Raw genomic sequence first — 14,793 nt, forward strand, 5'->3', positions numbered from 1 at the left:
AAACTGAATTTACCATACAGAATTGAATACGAGTGCACTCCAGATTTAGCTGCAGCCAGCTGACCGTGTGCTTCTCCCTATACCGCAGTTCTGTGTCCATGCATGCAGCAAACTGAAAGCACTGTCTGTCGGTGCTTCTACGTGAAAAGAGAAGGAAGACATTGCTGGTAGTATTGTCTTCAGAGTTGTTAAACACCTCAGCGCACTGAAGGAAGCCATCTGACTGTGTGAGGGGCAAGATCGTTGATGTCTGCAGGTAGAGCAGGAGCTCTCCTGTCTGACTGGTCCACCAATAGCAGAGAAGATGACCCCTTGAGACACAGCCCCTCCTCATTTGCATAATGAGGCAGAAATGCATACAAAAATTTAAAAAAGACAGGCAGAAATAAATACCATGGGTGAAAATAAATAAGGTAAATAAATACAAAGGAAGAATAAAACAGACAAAAATATTAAAACACACACATAAATAAATACATTAAAAAAATTAGTAATAAATAAAGTTGAATAAACAAATAAGGTAATTATAACAAAGGTGAATAAGTAAAGGCACTAATTAAAATATATACATTTATGTCTCCTTGTATAATTTAATTACTACCTACATTTATTTATTTACTTTATTTTTGTGTATTTAATTGGATGCTTATTTATTTATTGAGCATTTATTTATTTCTGTATTTATTTCTGACTGTGTCAGGATCGGTCCTCCATAGCGGGGTGGGAGAGTTATCAAGCACGTAAAGTTTGGTTCAGATGTGAGCATACACACTGAAGTTACAACAACTTCCTGTGTCATGGCGAAGACTTGATCTCTGACGCCACGCCACGGACACACCCATTGACGAAAACTCGCAAATAGCACAACTTTTCATCTTCAATGTCTTTAGAAGGCACAGCACAAATTTGAAGTCGTCGGACTAAATCCCTAGGAGGAGTTCGTTAAAGTACGAAGTGTGTAAATCATCCAAAATTTGACGTAAAATTCAAAATGGCCGACTTCCTGTTGATTTTAGGGCATCGCTCCAAGAGGCTTTTTTGTGCGTCTGGACAAGATACACGTACCACAGAAAATTCGTGCACGTAGGTAAAACGTGCGGCGGGGGCTGCTTCGTTAAAAGTCACTTCCTGTTGCCAGCAGGTGGCGCTATGACTGTCTGTGAATGTCAGCATGTACATGTGTTCAGGGCGGGACTCTCATCCTACATGTACAGTTTGGTCCAGATGTGAGCATGTACACTGAAGTTACGACAACTTCCGTGTCATGGCGAAGAGCTGATCTTTGACGCCACGCCACGGACACGCCCATTGACGAAAACTTGCAAATAGCACAACTTTTCATCTTCAATGCCTTTAGAAGGCACAGCATAAATTTGAGGTCGGTCGGACTAAATCCCTAGGAGGAGTTCGTTAAAGTACGAAGTGTGTAAATCATCCAAAATTTGACGTAAAATTCAAAATGGCCGACTTCCTGTTGATTTTAGGCTATGGCTCCAAGAGGCTTTTTTGTGCGTCTGGACAAGATACACGTACCACAGAAAATTCGTGCACGTAGGTGAAACGTGCGGCGGGGGCTGCTTCGTTAAAGGTCACTTTCTGTTGCCAGCAGGTGGCACTATGACTGTGGGTGAATGTCGGCATGTACATGTGTTCAGGGCGGGACTCTCATCCTACATGTACAGTTTGGTCCAGATGTGAGCATGTACACTGAAGTTACAACAACTTCCTGTTTCATTGCGAATCATCGACGCCACGGACACGCCCATAGCCAAAATGGCGTACTAGTACTACTAGTAAGCGCTAAAACGTCTACTAGTATTACTAGTAAGCGCAAAAATGGTCACTAGTACTACTAGTAAGCACATTTTCGCCTTACTAGTACTACTAGTAAGCGCCAAAATGCCTACTAGTACTACTAGTAGGCGCAAAAATGGCCACTAGTACTACTAGTAAGCACATTTTCGCCTTACTAGTACTACTAGTAGACATTTTTGCGCTTACTAGTAGTACTAGTAAGACCTAAAATGTCTACTAGTACTACTAGTAAGCACATTTTCATTCATTTTGCCTTTAAATATAGTGTAAAAATGTTTACTAGTACTACTAGTAGACGTTTTTTGACCTTACTAGTACTACTAGTAGGCGCAAAAATGTCTACTAGTAGTACTAGTAAGAGCCAAAACGTCTACTAGTACTACTAGTAGACACATTTGACCTTACTAGTAGTACTAGTAGGCACTAAAAAGTCTACTAGTAGTACTAGTAAGCGCAAAAATGGCCACTAGTAGTACTAGTAGACACATTTTGACGTTACTAGTAGTACTAGTAGGCGCCAAAATGGCTTTTACTAGTAAGCCATTTTGCCTTACTAGTAAGCCAAAATTGCGTACTAGTACTACTAGTAGAGGTGTTTTTGACCATACTAGTACTACTAGTAGGCGCCATAGCGCTTACTAGTAGTACTAGTAGACATTTTGGCGCTTACTAGTAGTACTAGTAAGGCAAAAATGTGCTTACTAGTAGTACTAGTGACCATTTTTGCGCTTACTAGTAGTACTAGTAGACATTTTGGCGCTTACTAGTAGTACTAGTAAGGCAAAAATGTGCTTACTAGTAGTACTAGTGACCATTTTTGCGCTTACTAGTAGTACTAGTGACCATTTTAGCGCTTACTAGTAGTACTAGTAGGCCATTTTGGCTTACTAGTAAGGCAAAATGGCTTACTAGTAAGAGCCTATGGAAAGCCGTTTGAGCATTTATTCGATATCCTACTAGTGCGCGGTTTTTGGCCTTTACTAGTAAGCCATTTTGCCTTACTAGTAAGCCAAAATGGCGTACTAGTACTACTAGTAAGCGCTATGGCGCCTACTAGTAGTACTAGTATGGTCAAAAACACCTCTACTAGTAGTACTAGTACGCAATTTTGGCTTACTAGTAAGGCAAAATGGCTTACTAGTAAAAGCCATTTTGGCGCCTACTAGTACTACTAGTAACGTCAAAATGTGTCTACTAGTACTACTAGTGGCCATTTTTGCGCTTACTAGTACTACTAGTAGACTTTTTAGTGCCTACTAGTACTACTAGTAAGGTCAAAATGTGTCTACTAGTAGTACTAGTAGACGTTTTGGCTCTTACTAGTACTACTAGTAATGGAAAGCCGTTTGAGCATTTATTCGATATCCTACTAGTGCGCGGTTTTTGGCCTTTACTAGTAAGCCATTTTGCCTTACTAGTAAGCCATTTTGCCTTACTAGTACTACTAGTAAGCGCTAAAATGGTCACTAGTACTACTAGTAAGCGCAAAAATGGCCACTAGTACTACTAGTAAGCACTTTTTCGCCTTACTAGTACTACTAGTAAGCACCAAAATGCCTACTAGTACTACTAGTAGACGCAAAATTGTCACTAGTACTACTAGTAAGCACATTTTTGCCTTACTAGTAGTACTAGTAGACATTTTGGCGCTTACTAGTAGTACTAGTAAGACCTAAAATGTCTACTAGTACTACTAGTAAGCACATTTTCATTCATTTTGCCTTTAAATATAGTGTAAAAATCTTTACTAGTACTACTAGTAGACGTTTTTTGACCTTACTAGTACTACTAGTAGGCGCAAAAATGTCTACTAGTAGTACTAGTAAGAGCCAAAACGTCTACTAGTACTACTAGTAGACACATTTGACCTTACTAGTAGTACTAGTAGGCGCTAAAAAGTCTACTAGTAGTACTAGTAAGCGCAAAAATGGCCACTAGTAGTACTAGTAGACACATTTTGACGTTACTAGTAGTACTAGTAGGCGCCAAAATGGCTTTTACTAGTAAGCCATTTTGCCTTACTAGTAAGCCTATGGAAAGCCGTTTGAGCATTTATTCGATATCCTACTAGTGCGCGGTTTTTGGCCTTTACTAGTAAGCCATTTTGCCTTACTAGTAAGCCATTTTGCCTTACTAGTACTACTAGTAAGCGCTAAAATGGTCACTAGTACTACTAGTAAGCGCAAAAATGGCCACTAGTACTACTAGTAAGCACTTTTTCGCCTTACTAGTACTACTAGTAAGCGCCAAAATGCCTACTAGTACTACTAGTAGGCGCAAAAAATGTCACTAGTACTACTAGTAAGCACACTTTTGCCTTACTAGTAGTACTAGTAGACATTTTGGTGCTTACTAGTAGTACTAGTAAGACCTAAAATGTCTACTAGTAATACTAGTAAGCACATTTTCATTCATTTTGCCTTTAAATATAGTGTAAAAATCTTTACTAGTACTACTAGTAGACGTTTTTTGACCTTACTAGTACTACTAGTAGGCGCAAAAATGTCTACTAGTAGTACTAGTAAGAGCCAAAACGTCTACTAGTACTACTAGTAGACACATTTTGACCTTACTAGTAGTACTAGTAGGCACTAAAAAGTCTACTAGTAGTACTAGTAAGCGCAAAAATGGCCACTAGTAGTACTAGTAGACACATTTTGACGTTACTAGTAGTACTAGTAGGCGCCAAAATGGCTTTTACTAGTAAGCCATTTTGCCTTACTAGTAAGCCAAAATTGCGTACTAGTACTACTAGTAGAGGTGTTTTTGACCATATGGAAAGCCGTTTGAGCATTTATTCGATATCCTACTAGTGCGCGGTTTTTGGCCTTTACTAGTAAGCCATTTTGCCTTACTAGTAAGCCATTTTGCCTTACTAGTACTACTAGTAAGCGCTAAAATGGTCACTAGTACTACTAGTAAGCGCAAAAATGGCCACTAGTACTACTAGTAAGCACTTTTTCGCCTTACTAGTACTACTAGTAAGCGCCAAAATGCCTACTAGTACTACTAGTAGGCGCAAAAAATGTCACTAGTACTACTAGTAAGCACACTTTTGCCTTACTAGTAGTACTAGTAGACATTTTGGTGCTTACTAGTAGTACTAGTAAGACCTAAAATGTCTACTAGTAATACTAGTAAGCACATTTTCATTCATTTTGCCTTTAAATATAGTGTAAAAATCTTTACTAGTACTACTAGTAGACGTTTTTTGACCTTACTAGTACTACTAGTAGGCGCAAAAATGTCTACTAGTAGTACTAGTAAGAGCCAAAACGTCTACTAGTACTACTAGTAGACACATTTTGACCTTACTAGTAGTACTAGTAGGCACTAAAAAGTCTACTAGTAGTACTAGTAAGCGCAAAAATGGCCACTAGTAGTACTAGTAGACACATTTTGACGTTACTAGTAGTACTAGTAGGCGCCAAAATGGCTTTTACTAGTAAGCCATTTTGCCTTACTAGTAAGCCAAAATTGCGTACTAGTACTACTAGTAGAGGTGTTTTTGACCATACTAGTACTACTAGTAGGCGCCATAGCGCTTACTAGTACTAGTGGCCTTTTTTGCGCTTACTAGTAGTACTAGTAGACTTTTAGCGCCTACTAGTAGTACTAGTAAGGTCAAAAAACGTCTACTAGTACTACTAGTGGCCATTTTTGCGCTTACTAGTACTACTAGTAGGCGCCAAAAAGTCTACTAGTACTACTAGTAAGGTTGAAAAACGTCTACTAGTAGTACTAGTAGACATTTTTGCGCTTACTAGTAGTACTAGTAGACTTTTTAGTGCCTACTAGTAGTACTAGTACTACTAGTAGACTGCATGCAAATGAAGCAGGCGGGACAAGGACTTTGATTGGTCAATTTTCAAACTGTGTGCTGCAGAGCCTTAAAGGACCAGCTCTGAATTGCAATGAGGAAAACTACTCTGCAGCATTCATTAACAGCTTCAGAGAGATATTTTAGCAGCTTGCAGTGATATAAACTTTATGTTTGATTAAACTGAATTAGATTTAAAGTTAAATTAGGCTACATTATTATTATTCAGGCCTTTCAGAACTATTGTCTCGTAATTACAAAACAAATCTGCAAACTCACAATAACCACAAAAGAAATGTTGGTGCAAAAACTGCTGAAATAACGTTATATTGTCCCTGAGCGTACCATGTTAGGCAGTTACATTACTGTTAGGCATTGTGTTGGCTTCTTAGGCCTCTATCAGTTCACACATGAATAATATCCTCTTGCAGTCAGGGATCCTGCAGTTTCAGTCTCCCCTCTCTCACATGTTGACACACAGGCCCCATTCTGTGCAAAATGGTCGATGTGAATATACTGTGGTGTACAATATATTTGCATTTGACGCATAAAAGTTTAAAATAGCACTGTAGCAGGTGGAAAGAGGTTCAGTGAACCCTCCTATGGAATTTGACCTCTGACCCCTTGTTTTGTACTGTACCCTTCTATGGGTTGGAGCTTTATTTTGCGGACTCTGACCCTTCTATGGTGTCTAACAGATACCTAAACAGGTCCTATATAAGCTGTGTTTGATGTACAGAGAGACAGAGTGGCCATCGGGCTGGGTCTCTCTCCAAGCTGCTGCAGAGTTTCTAATTGATGCTGAACTCCTTGATGTAATAAACTTTTATGATCAAGAACAGTGTCAAGCGGATTTCTTCTCAACACATCATCGCAGCATTATTGTTCGGACACCACAATACACACATACATGTACTGTTAATTGATTCATTTTAATTGTTAATATTTTTAACACACACACACTCACAGAGGTCTAATGAAGATGGATGAGACAGTGCGCACACACACACACACTCTCACAAGTTTGCAGTTTTTTTGATTTGTTTTTATTTTTAATATATTTAACACACACGCACACTTTTACAGTTTTATTTACTTTATTTTATATATTTTTTATAGTGATTAATGAACTGTAAAAAATGAGTTTTTGGGGGGAAATTTAGCAATATTGTTGTTTTACATTCATGCCAATAAAGCTAGATTGAATTGAATTAATCTTGGGCAGTTACAGTGAGTTAAATGTGAGTCATTTATTTGTTGCTGTAAACAAAAATCCTGTTTGCAACTCCCTTTTGCTACAGATCAGACAATATACAGTCAATATACAGTACAACAATGATCTTTAAATCACCCACTGGCCTGGGCCGTGCACATCCCAGGCCAGCTCCTTTTTTGTTGATTTTCAATTTTATTAATCCAGAAACTCTCCTCCACTTAGGCCTCTCAGCCACCAATACCGTACCTGTAGTAGTGTGAGAACTGACTTCTGAAAATAATAAATTTTGTGTTTTTAACATCATGTGTTTAGGTAAATTACATGTTTTAGCACTTAAAGCACTTAAATAACAATAAATAACATCTGTCTCATGCTTCTGTCAGTCCTTTAGTCTCTGTAGACAGCTAGAGGAGTCTGGGACAACATTATATGCTCACAATGAGGAGCCGTTAAAAACAGGTTTGTTGAAGGAGTAGGCTGCTGGTTGAAACTTCAAGCATAAACATATACATATCAGCATGTTGCTATTTCATAACAGGGGGAAGCTGAAAACCATGAGGGACAACCCCTCTCATGCTCTCTATGCTGAGCTGAGGAGCTCCTGCAGCCACATGCAGCCACATGCAGCCCCAGGCCTCAAAGCGCTTTGGAGGCTCGTTTCTGCCGTCAGCCATCAGGCTCCACAGCACCAAACTGACAGATATGTGCCTGATTTATCTGAGACATTTTCTGGTTTTAAATGGTTGTAAATAATTATTATTGATTTTATGGTGTAAATAGTGTGTAAATACTGCATCTCTTCTTTTATATTCCTTTGTGCTGCTATTTCGACCTAAATTTCCTCCACGGGATTAATAAGTCTTATCTGGTCTTATAAACTTTGATAAACGTGAATGTGACAGTTTCTTTTTCTGCTGAAGGCCTGCTCATTGTTCAGAATGCTGTTAAGTAATTACATCTTTAAAAGGCATTTATTTCGAATCACAGAGTGGATATTCCTCTCCCAGTATTTCTTTTGATAAAACATTCATGAAAATATGCATTTTCACACTTTATTCTGCATATATATTAAGCAAAGAGCTGGCAGTTAACAACACAGAAAATTGATCAGGCTTTAAGGGGTTAAATTTTGGCGGCAGGAAATTCAAACTGGCCAGCCAATAGGAAGGTTCCATGATTTGCATTTAGTGCAACTAGTACTACTAGTAGACCATTTTGGCTCTTACTAGTACTACTAGTAGACACTTTAGCGCCTACTAGTAGTACTAGTAAGGTCAAAAAACGTCTACTAGTACTACTAGTAGACATTTTTGCTCTTACTAGTACTACTAGTAGACACTTTAGCGCCTACTAGTAGTACTAGTAGACGTTTTTGCGCTTACTAGTAGTACTAGTAAGACCTAAAATGTCTACTAGTAGTACTAGTAAAGATTTTTACACTATATTTAAAGGCAAAATGAATGAAAATATGCTTACTAGTAGTACTAGTAGACATTTTAGGTCTTACTAGTACTACTAGTAAGCGCCAAAATGTCTACTAGTAGTACTAGTAGATGTTTTAGCTCTTACTAGTAGTACTAGTAGACATTTTAGCGCTTACTAGTACTACTAGTAGACATTTTAGCGCCTACTAGTAGTACTAGTAAGGTCAAAATGTGTCTACTAGTAGTACTAGTAGACGTTTTTGCGCCTACTAGTACTACTAGTAGACCGCATGCAAATGAAGCAGGCGGAAGAAGGATTTTTATTGGCCAATATTCAAACTGCGTGCTGGAGAGTCTTAAAGGACCAGCTCTGAATTGTAAGTTGAGTTTACAGATTTTCTCAGTTGGTTTTGTACGTTTCTCAGATCTGAATTGAAATTGTCGAAAACAACTTGTTCAGCCTCCACATCGCCATCATCATCTCGTCATTTGTGCACATCATTAAAGCAATTTCCCGTTATTTTGGAGAAATTGCAAATGCTTTGACACATTGATGTAAATATTTATGTATGTCTGCTGTTGACAACATCATCAAATGGCACGACACATTGTCAAAAGCTTAAATAAAGTCAAACTTTAATTTCATTCTCCACAATCAAGCTGCAAGAAATGTTGTTTTTGCACATCGTCTCTGATCCTGCAGCCGAAGAGGCTTCTGCGCGCTTTTCACATGGTCAAATCTAACCAGTAGGTGGCAGCAGACATCTGCGTAACGTCCAGAGACGCTGGGATCATGAGCGAGACATCACAAGAAAGCGGTTTTAATAATGTTGTTCATCGCGTTTGGAATGCGCTTGATGTTGCCAGACGGGAACTGGCGTCGCAGAGGGACGAAGACAACCTGCTGAGAGCCACAAGGAGCACATTTAGGAGGCGAAGAAGAGCGGGTCCGATGGCAGGTAGTTAGCATTAACGTTACAAGTTTAAAGTCAATGTCTGCATTGTCCTTTTTACTGTCACCGCTAACTCACAAGTGGCTTCCAAGTTCTTAATGTGTGACATTTTCCACTTAATGTTGGAACGGTAGCTATATTTTATTAAGCATAAGCTAACGTTACTGTTCCATCAGCTGGTCGGCGGCTGGCAGTTACAGAAAGTAAGTTAAGTTAGCAACAAAATGTGAGAGGTTAAGTGTATTGATCTAGTGACTGTAAGAATGTAGGGCTGTCCAGATTGTCATTTTTGAGCTTCGTTAAGTTAGAATAAACAGCGGATTGTTGACGTTACGGCGGCCGGGGGGGGGGGCGGACAAAGTCTGGCTGCAAGTGAGAGACAGAGAACCAGAGAGCTCCTTTGCTTTTCTTCTCATAGCATAGGCAGATTAAAACAGCAGGTTATTATTACCTAATAATAGGTTAGCAGACCCATGACTAAGAGAGGACTGCAGTGTTGAAGGGATCGGATATTGAGGCAGAGTGAAATAATTCCTGCGTGCCGAACCGGGTCAGTGGCTGCTGGTCAGAACAGGAGGACCCGGAGCTGAGAGTCCAGAGGGAGAGAGTCTGACCTGAGAGCAGGTCCACAGCAGAATCCGGGTTAGTTTAGGGAGGGAGAGCAGACGGGACGAGGCTATTTCCATTAGAGGAATTTAAACAACATGTTATTATGCAAAATTCACTTTTCACTTTGATTACAGTGACTACATGTTCTACCACAGTTGTATAACTAACGATAATGTGTAATACTTTCTGTTTTTGTACAGAAGCACAAGCACCTGTAAATAGGCCAAGTGGAGTTTGGAAAGTGAAGCTCTTCCTGCTGCCAAATGCTGACCAAATTGTCCTTCCGCCTCATGCAGAATGCAGAAAACTAACCAGAGTGGGCTTAGGTAATGTACAATATGCATAGGTTCTGAATGCCAACATGCACTTGAATTGTATTTGTGTCTTTATTTACACGGAAAATGCAAACCTATTTACATTATTGTGGATTTGCAAGTGCTGGATATGACAATCAGTGTGCTGCACTTTTGCAGCAAAACTAAAGATTTGTTTATTTTACACTTTCAGCAGGACTTTTTCCATATTCAGCAGGACTTGCCCTGACTGATTTGGTGAAGCAAACACCCTAAAAATCCAATGCTTATGAAGAGCTAGTCCTTTCGACCACTCAAAGCGCTTTTACACTACATCTGCATTCACCAATCACATACATTCATACACTGAGCCTAAGTGCTCAAACGGAAACTAACATTCACACTCACTCATACACTGGCGGAATCGGGGTTCAGTATCTTGCCCAAGGACACTTCGACATGCAACCAGGGGGAGCCAGGGATTGAACCGCTGACCTTCTGATTAACGGCCAACCCGCTCTACCTCCTGGGCCACAGCCGCCTTGTATATACATTATGTCACGCATATTGACATCATGTGCTCAAATCATAACAAATACAGCAATGTTTATCGTTCATGACCTTCAAGACACAATAACGCTTTGAATCGAGGTCATTAACTAGTGAAAAGAAGTAAATGATTGAGTCATTGTATTGATTTATTGACAACTATTTTTTTTTTGAATTTGACAGGGATCCCGAGTCATGATTTGCCAGGGGAAGGCTCACAAAGATGTTATGCACAACTTTCCTGGACTCTCCCAGAGTTTAATAATTACATTTGCCAAAGCTTTCCCACAGTTAGCCTGAATGTAATTGGATTTCATCTCGCCAGAGCTGACAAGTCCAGGGTTCTGAGTAAAATTCAGGCAAATACACTGGAGGAGGTGAGGACAGCAGTTGGCAGAAGCAGGGTGTATATTATTCCCCAGACCAATATTACACTGCCACAGGTGAGTTGTTGTTGTATTTTCTCGCCAGCACTCCTTTTAATGTTAGCACACTGATGATAGTTACTAAACAGGCTTTTTGTTTTGTCCGTCAAGATCCCAGGACCTGAAAGAACTCGTACCCTGCCAGAAACATCTCCACCTGATGGACCTGAGTCTCTACCTGCTTCTTCATCATCCACACCACCAATGGCCACACCCACTACTTCACCATCAGCCATCAGATCTGCAGTCTCACCTGCTGCCCCCCCAGCAATTCATGTAGGTCCAGCCCTGTTCCCCGCACCATCAGCCATCAGACCTCCGGCCTCACCCGCTGTCCCCCAGGTCACACCGCCTGCTCCTACAGCACCCATCGGCATGCCACCGGTCACATCTAGTGCAAGTTCCCAGTCCCCTCCCCTTAGCGTCATGTCCCTGTCTTCGACGATGGACAGTGATGCGGGATCACCGAGGACAGACACGAACCCATCACTCGTAAGTTATTGTAAAGCAATAATACATTTGTATGTACTTTTGATAATTCACACCAAAGTAAAGAGTAATCTTAAAATCCTAGTTAAAAAGTCATCCTTTTAGTTTAGTTTTCAAAGCTAACCTCAGTGAAATATGTAAATGGTCATTCTTGTCAACCAACAGGAGGCAAGTTTGGATCCTGCACAGTGGGTGAACGCTGGCACCCCAGAGGTAAGTTTTAGTTCTGTGATAAGTCGCATTTAGGATGTTTAGCAAATATTGATATTTTGAGACATTTTCATTTCATGCACAATTTGTACCTTCTAGGTCTTTTACAGAAGGGCCCGTATGGAACCACTCAACAGGTCTGTCATAGGTTTACAAACAGGAACCGTGTGTGACACTGCATTCACATAAACAGTCTCAATACTCATCTTTAAATTTGACAGAGAATATCAGAATACGCATGTAGATTACCAAGACCAGTAGTCTGCAAAGACATTTGGGTCCAAAAAAGGCCTGACTATGTAATACTGACGCTGACAAATAAAAAAAATCTGAGCTTTTAGGACTCCTGTCAATGACCTTGTTATTGCGGACCCTGAGGAAGCGGAGGAGGACGACATTATTGCAGTTCCATTTGAAAGTGACAGTCCTCCGTCGGTAAGTTAAATTTTTTTACACTGCATTCAACTGGGAGAATAGTTTACGTTTATATGTAATTTTTAAGGACACAATACATTACACATACACTATAATAAAAGAATGAGATATTGCCACTATTTAAAAAGGAAATTCAAAGACCAGACCAACCTTTTTTGCCAGTCATTTCTGACGTACTTTTTACATTTGATGTATTTTAGGAAGATGTGGATCTTGCCATCATTTTGAGGACTTTTCAAGAGGATCACCTTTCTCACGGCCTGGTATCCACCATTTGTGTCAGGAGGAGAAAGCTTCTGGAGAGTGCCGTTAAAGCCATCTCCAGAAACGCTTTCTGTTGGACCCACTCACCACTTATTGAGTTTGTAGGAGAAGACGCAGATGATATGGGGGGACCGCAGCGAGAGTTTTTCAGGTCAGAATACCTAAACTAATTTCTTCAGTGTTTTAGAACAAATGTTTGCATGGGGAGCTGCACAGTAATACACATCGCTGTATTTCTCTTTTCTGTCCATTTACTCTAGACTCTTGATGATAGAGGTACAGACCTCCCTGGGCATTTTTGAGGGAAAGGCCGGCCAGCTCTTTCTTAGTTACGACCAAGCAGCACTAGACCAGCGTAAATATTTCAGAGGTGGCAACCTCATCGCTTGGTCGATTGCCCACGGAGGTCCGTGTATCAGAGCCCTGGACCCCAGCCTCTTCCAGCTGATGTGCGGACAGGAGCCTCCGCTGGAGCAGTTTGACTGGCGTGTGCTCCTGACCCAGATGTGCAAAGCAAAGTCAACAGGGTACTTTGTAATTATCATGTGAATATTTATTTGGATTTTAAACAAACATTTTTTTACTTTGGGTCGCTGTTGACAAAAGAACATTTAATGTCTAGCAGGACAAACACTTGCTCAATCTGGGACTCCTGCTACATTATTGTCACTCAGATTTCTGTCCAAGATCCTACAGTGCAAGACTGCAGGGGACCTGACTCAGCTCCAGCAAGACCTGGGGGACTGGATTGCAGAGTGCGGCGTCCCAAGCGTATTTAGTGCCACAGTTGAAGACATACCAAAAGTCTACGCATATGTAGTGAAGCACTACATCTTTCTCAGGTAAACACATTTTACAGTTGTAACTACTACAAAACACTGTCAATATAAAAAAATGTATGTTTCTGCACTTATTTTTTGGTTTGGGTCAGAGTTTGATACATTTATTCCCCAGTATAGCATCAAAGAAATCAAAAAATTGTTGATGTTGCAAATTACCAGGACAGAAAGAGAAGCTGTGAGCTGAGGATCAGTTGGACATTTGCGTATTGTTTGTCAAACAGCAGACAGATGTACTGGACCTCTGCAGGTGTGCTCCTGGGTTCTCTCTTCTCTTTCTGTCCTGGGTTGGCCGCTGAAACTGGAGAGCCATTGTAAACATATAATTAAGAAACAGTGTCATTATCATTTTGATGCGGTTGATCAGTCTTTCCCACAATTTGTGGTGTGATTCCAAACTTGTGCACGGTGATGTACATGTTTTATCTCTGTCGCTTTACAGAACGGCCAAGATGATCCTCCAGTTCACAGACGGAATGAATGCATTCGGGAAGCTGTGGGACCTGGTGAGGAAGAACTGGATTGCCTTCCTGCCTTTGTTCACCAACATGCAGGAGCCCATGTCAAAGGCAGCCTTCAAGGCCCTCTTCAGTTACAACTACAGCAGGAGAGGCAGCAACCATCGCGAGGCAGAGGAGGACACCATCTACTGCTGGGAGATGGTGCTTAACATGATTGAAGGTACGTTTATATTCCTTTATGAAAATGTTAGAGCACTAATTATGAAACCAAACATCCATGAATGTACTGTGACAGAAAGAAAATACAAAGTGTTTTACCAATTTAGGAAAATGATCTTACGCCAATGTACCAAAGCCATTACAACAAGGTACACATTTAGACGTGATCAAAAGTACCTTGTGTCTCAGTGACTGTACTCTGAAGCCAGTCAGGTTTATATTCTCTACATTGTGATTAAAGGAAATACAGTTCTGATCTTGTAAAGTTTGACATTTTTTAAAAATGAAAATGTCACTTAGATGCTTACGTTTTCTTCTGATAGACAAAGTGACTGACCTCAAATTCGAAGACCTTCTGATTTTCACCACTGGAGCAGACGAGGTTCCTCCCCTGGGCTTTCCCAGGAAGCCCTCCGTCGACTTCTATGAACAGGAGGCAGGCCTGCGCCGTTTGCCCTACGCATCTACCTGCACGATGTGCCTGTACCTGCCGAGAGGCGTCAGTCAAGAGGAGGAACTGCACGAGATGCTTTTACTGGCCACAAGCTCTTTGGGATTTGGAAAGGTGTAGAAGCTTTGATAAGCAGACGCTCCCAGGCAGTTAGCAGTAGTAATTAATGTGTAAGTAATGAAAGCGATGTTGTGTTTGTGTTAAAGAAATATAAACCTTTTAATTAATAAATAAATAAAACAGTAAGCGTTTGTGGTGTGTGTTTGTTAAAAAAAATATATTACAAATAAAATAAACCAAACAGCCTGTGTGGTGTGTGTG

General features: G+C 40.4%; 1 protein-coding gene across 1 annotated transcript; it reads left to right on the forward strand.

Annotated features, from left to right (window-relative positions):
* Positions 1 to 13,003: 13,003 nt before the first annotated feature.
* Positions 13,004 to 14,567, forward strand: LOC119911226 (G2/M phase-specific E3 ubiquitin-protein ligase-like; the record flags this gene model as incomplete). The annotated part of the gene is given in 4 exon segments (XM_038730038.1): positions 13,004 to 13,029; positions 13,177 to 13,344; positions 13,784 to 14,022; positions 14,345 to 14,567. Coding segments are annotated over 4 exon segments (653 nt in total), but the record flags the coding sequence as incomplete, so codon positions are not given.
* Positions 14,568 to 14,793: the final 226 nt, after the last annotated feature.

The sequence above is a fragment of the Micropterus salmoides genome, unplaced genomic scaffold, assembly GCF_014851395.1.
Source record: "Micropterus salmoides isolate LMB-PRFRI ecotype aquatic unplaced genomic scaffold, ASM1485139v1 Ms_hic_scaffold_1973, whole genome shotgun sequence".
Classification (NCBI taxonomy): domain Eukaryota; kingdom Metazoa; phylum Chordata; class Actinopteri; order Centrarchiformes; family Centrarchidae; genus Micropterus; species Micropterus salmoides.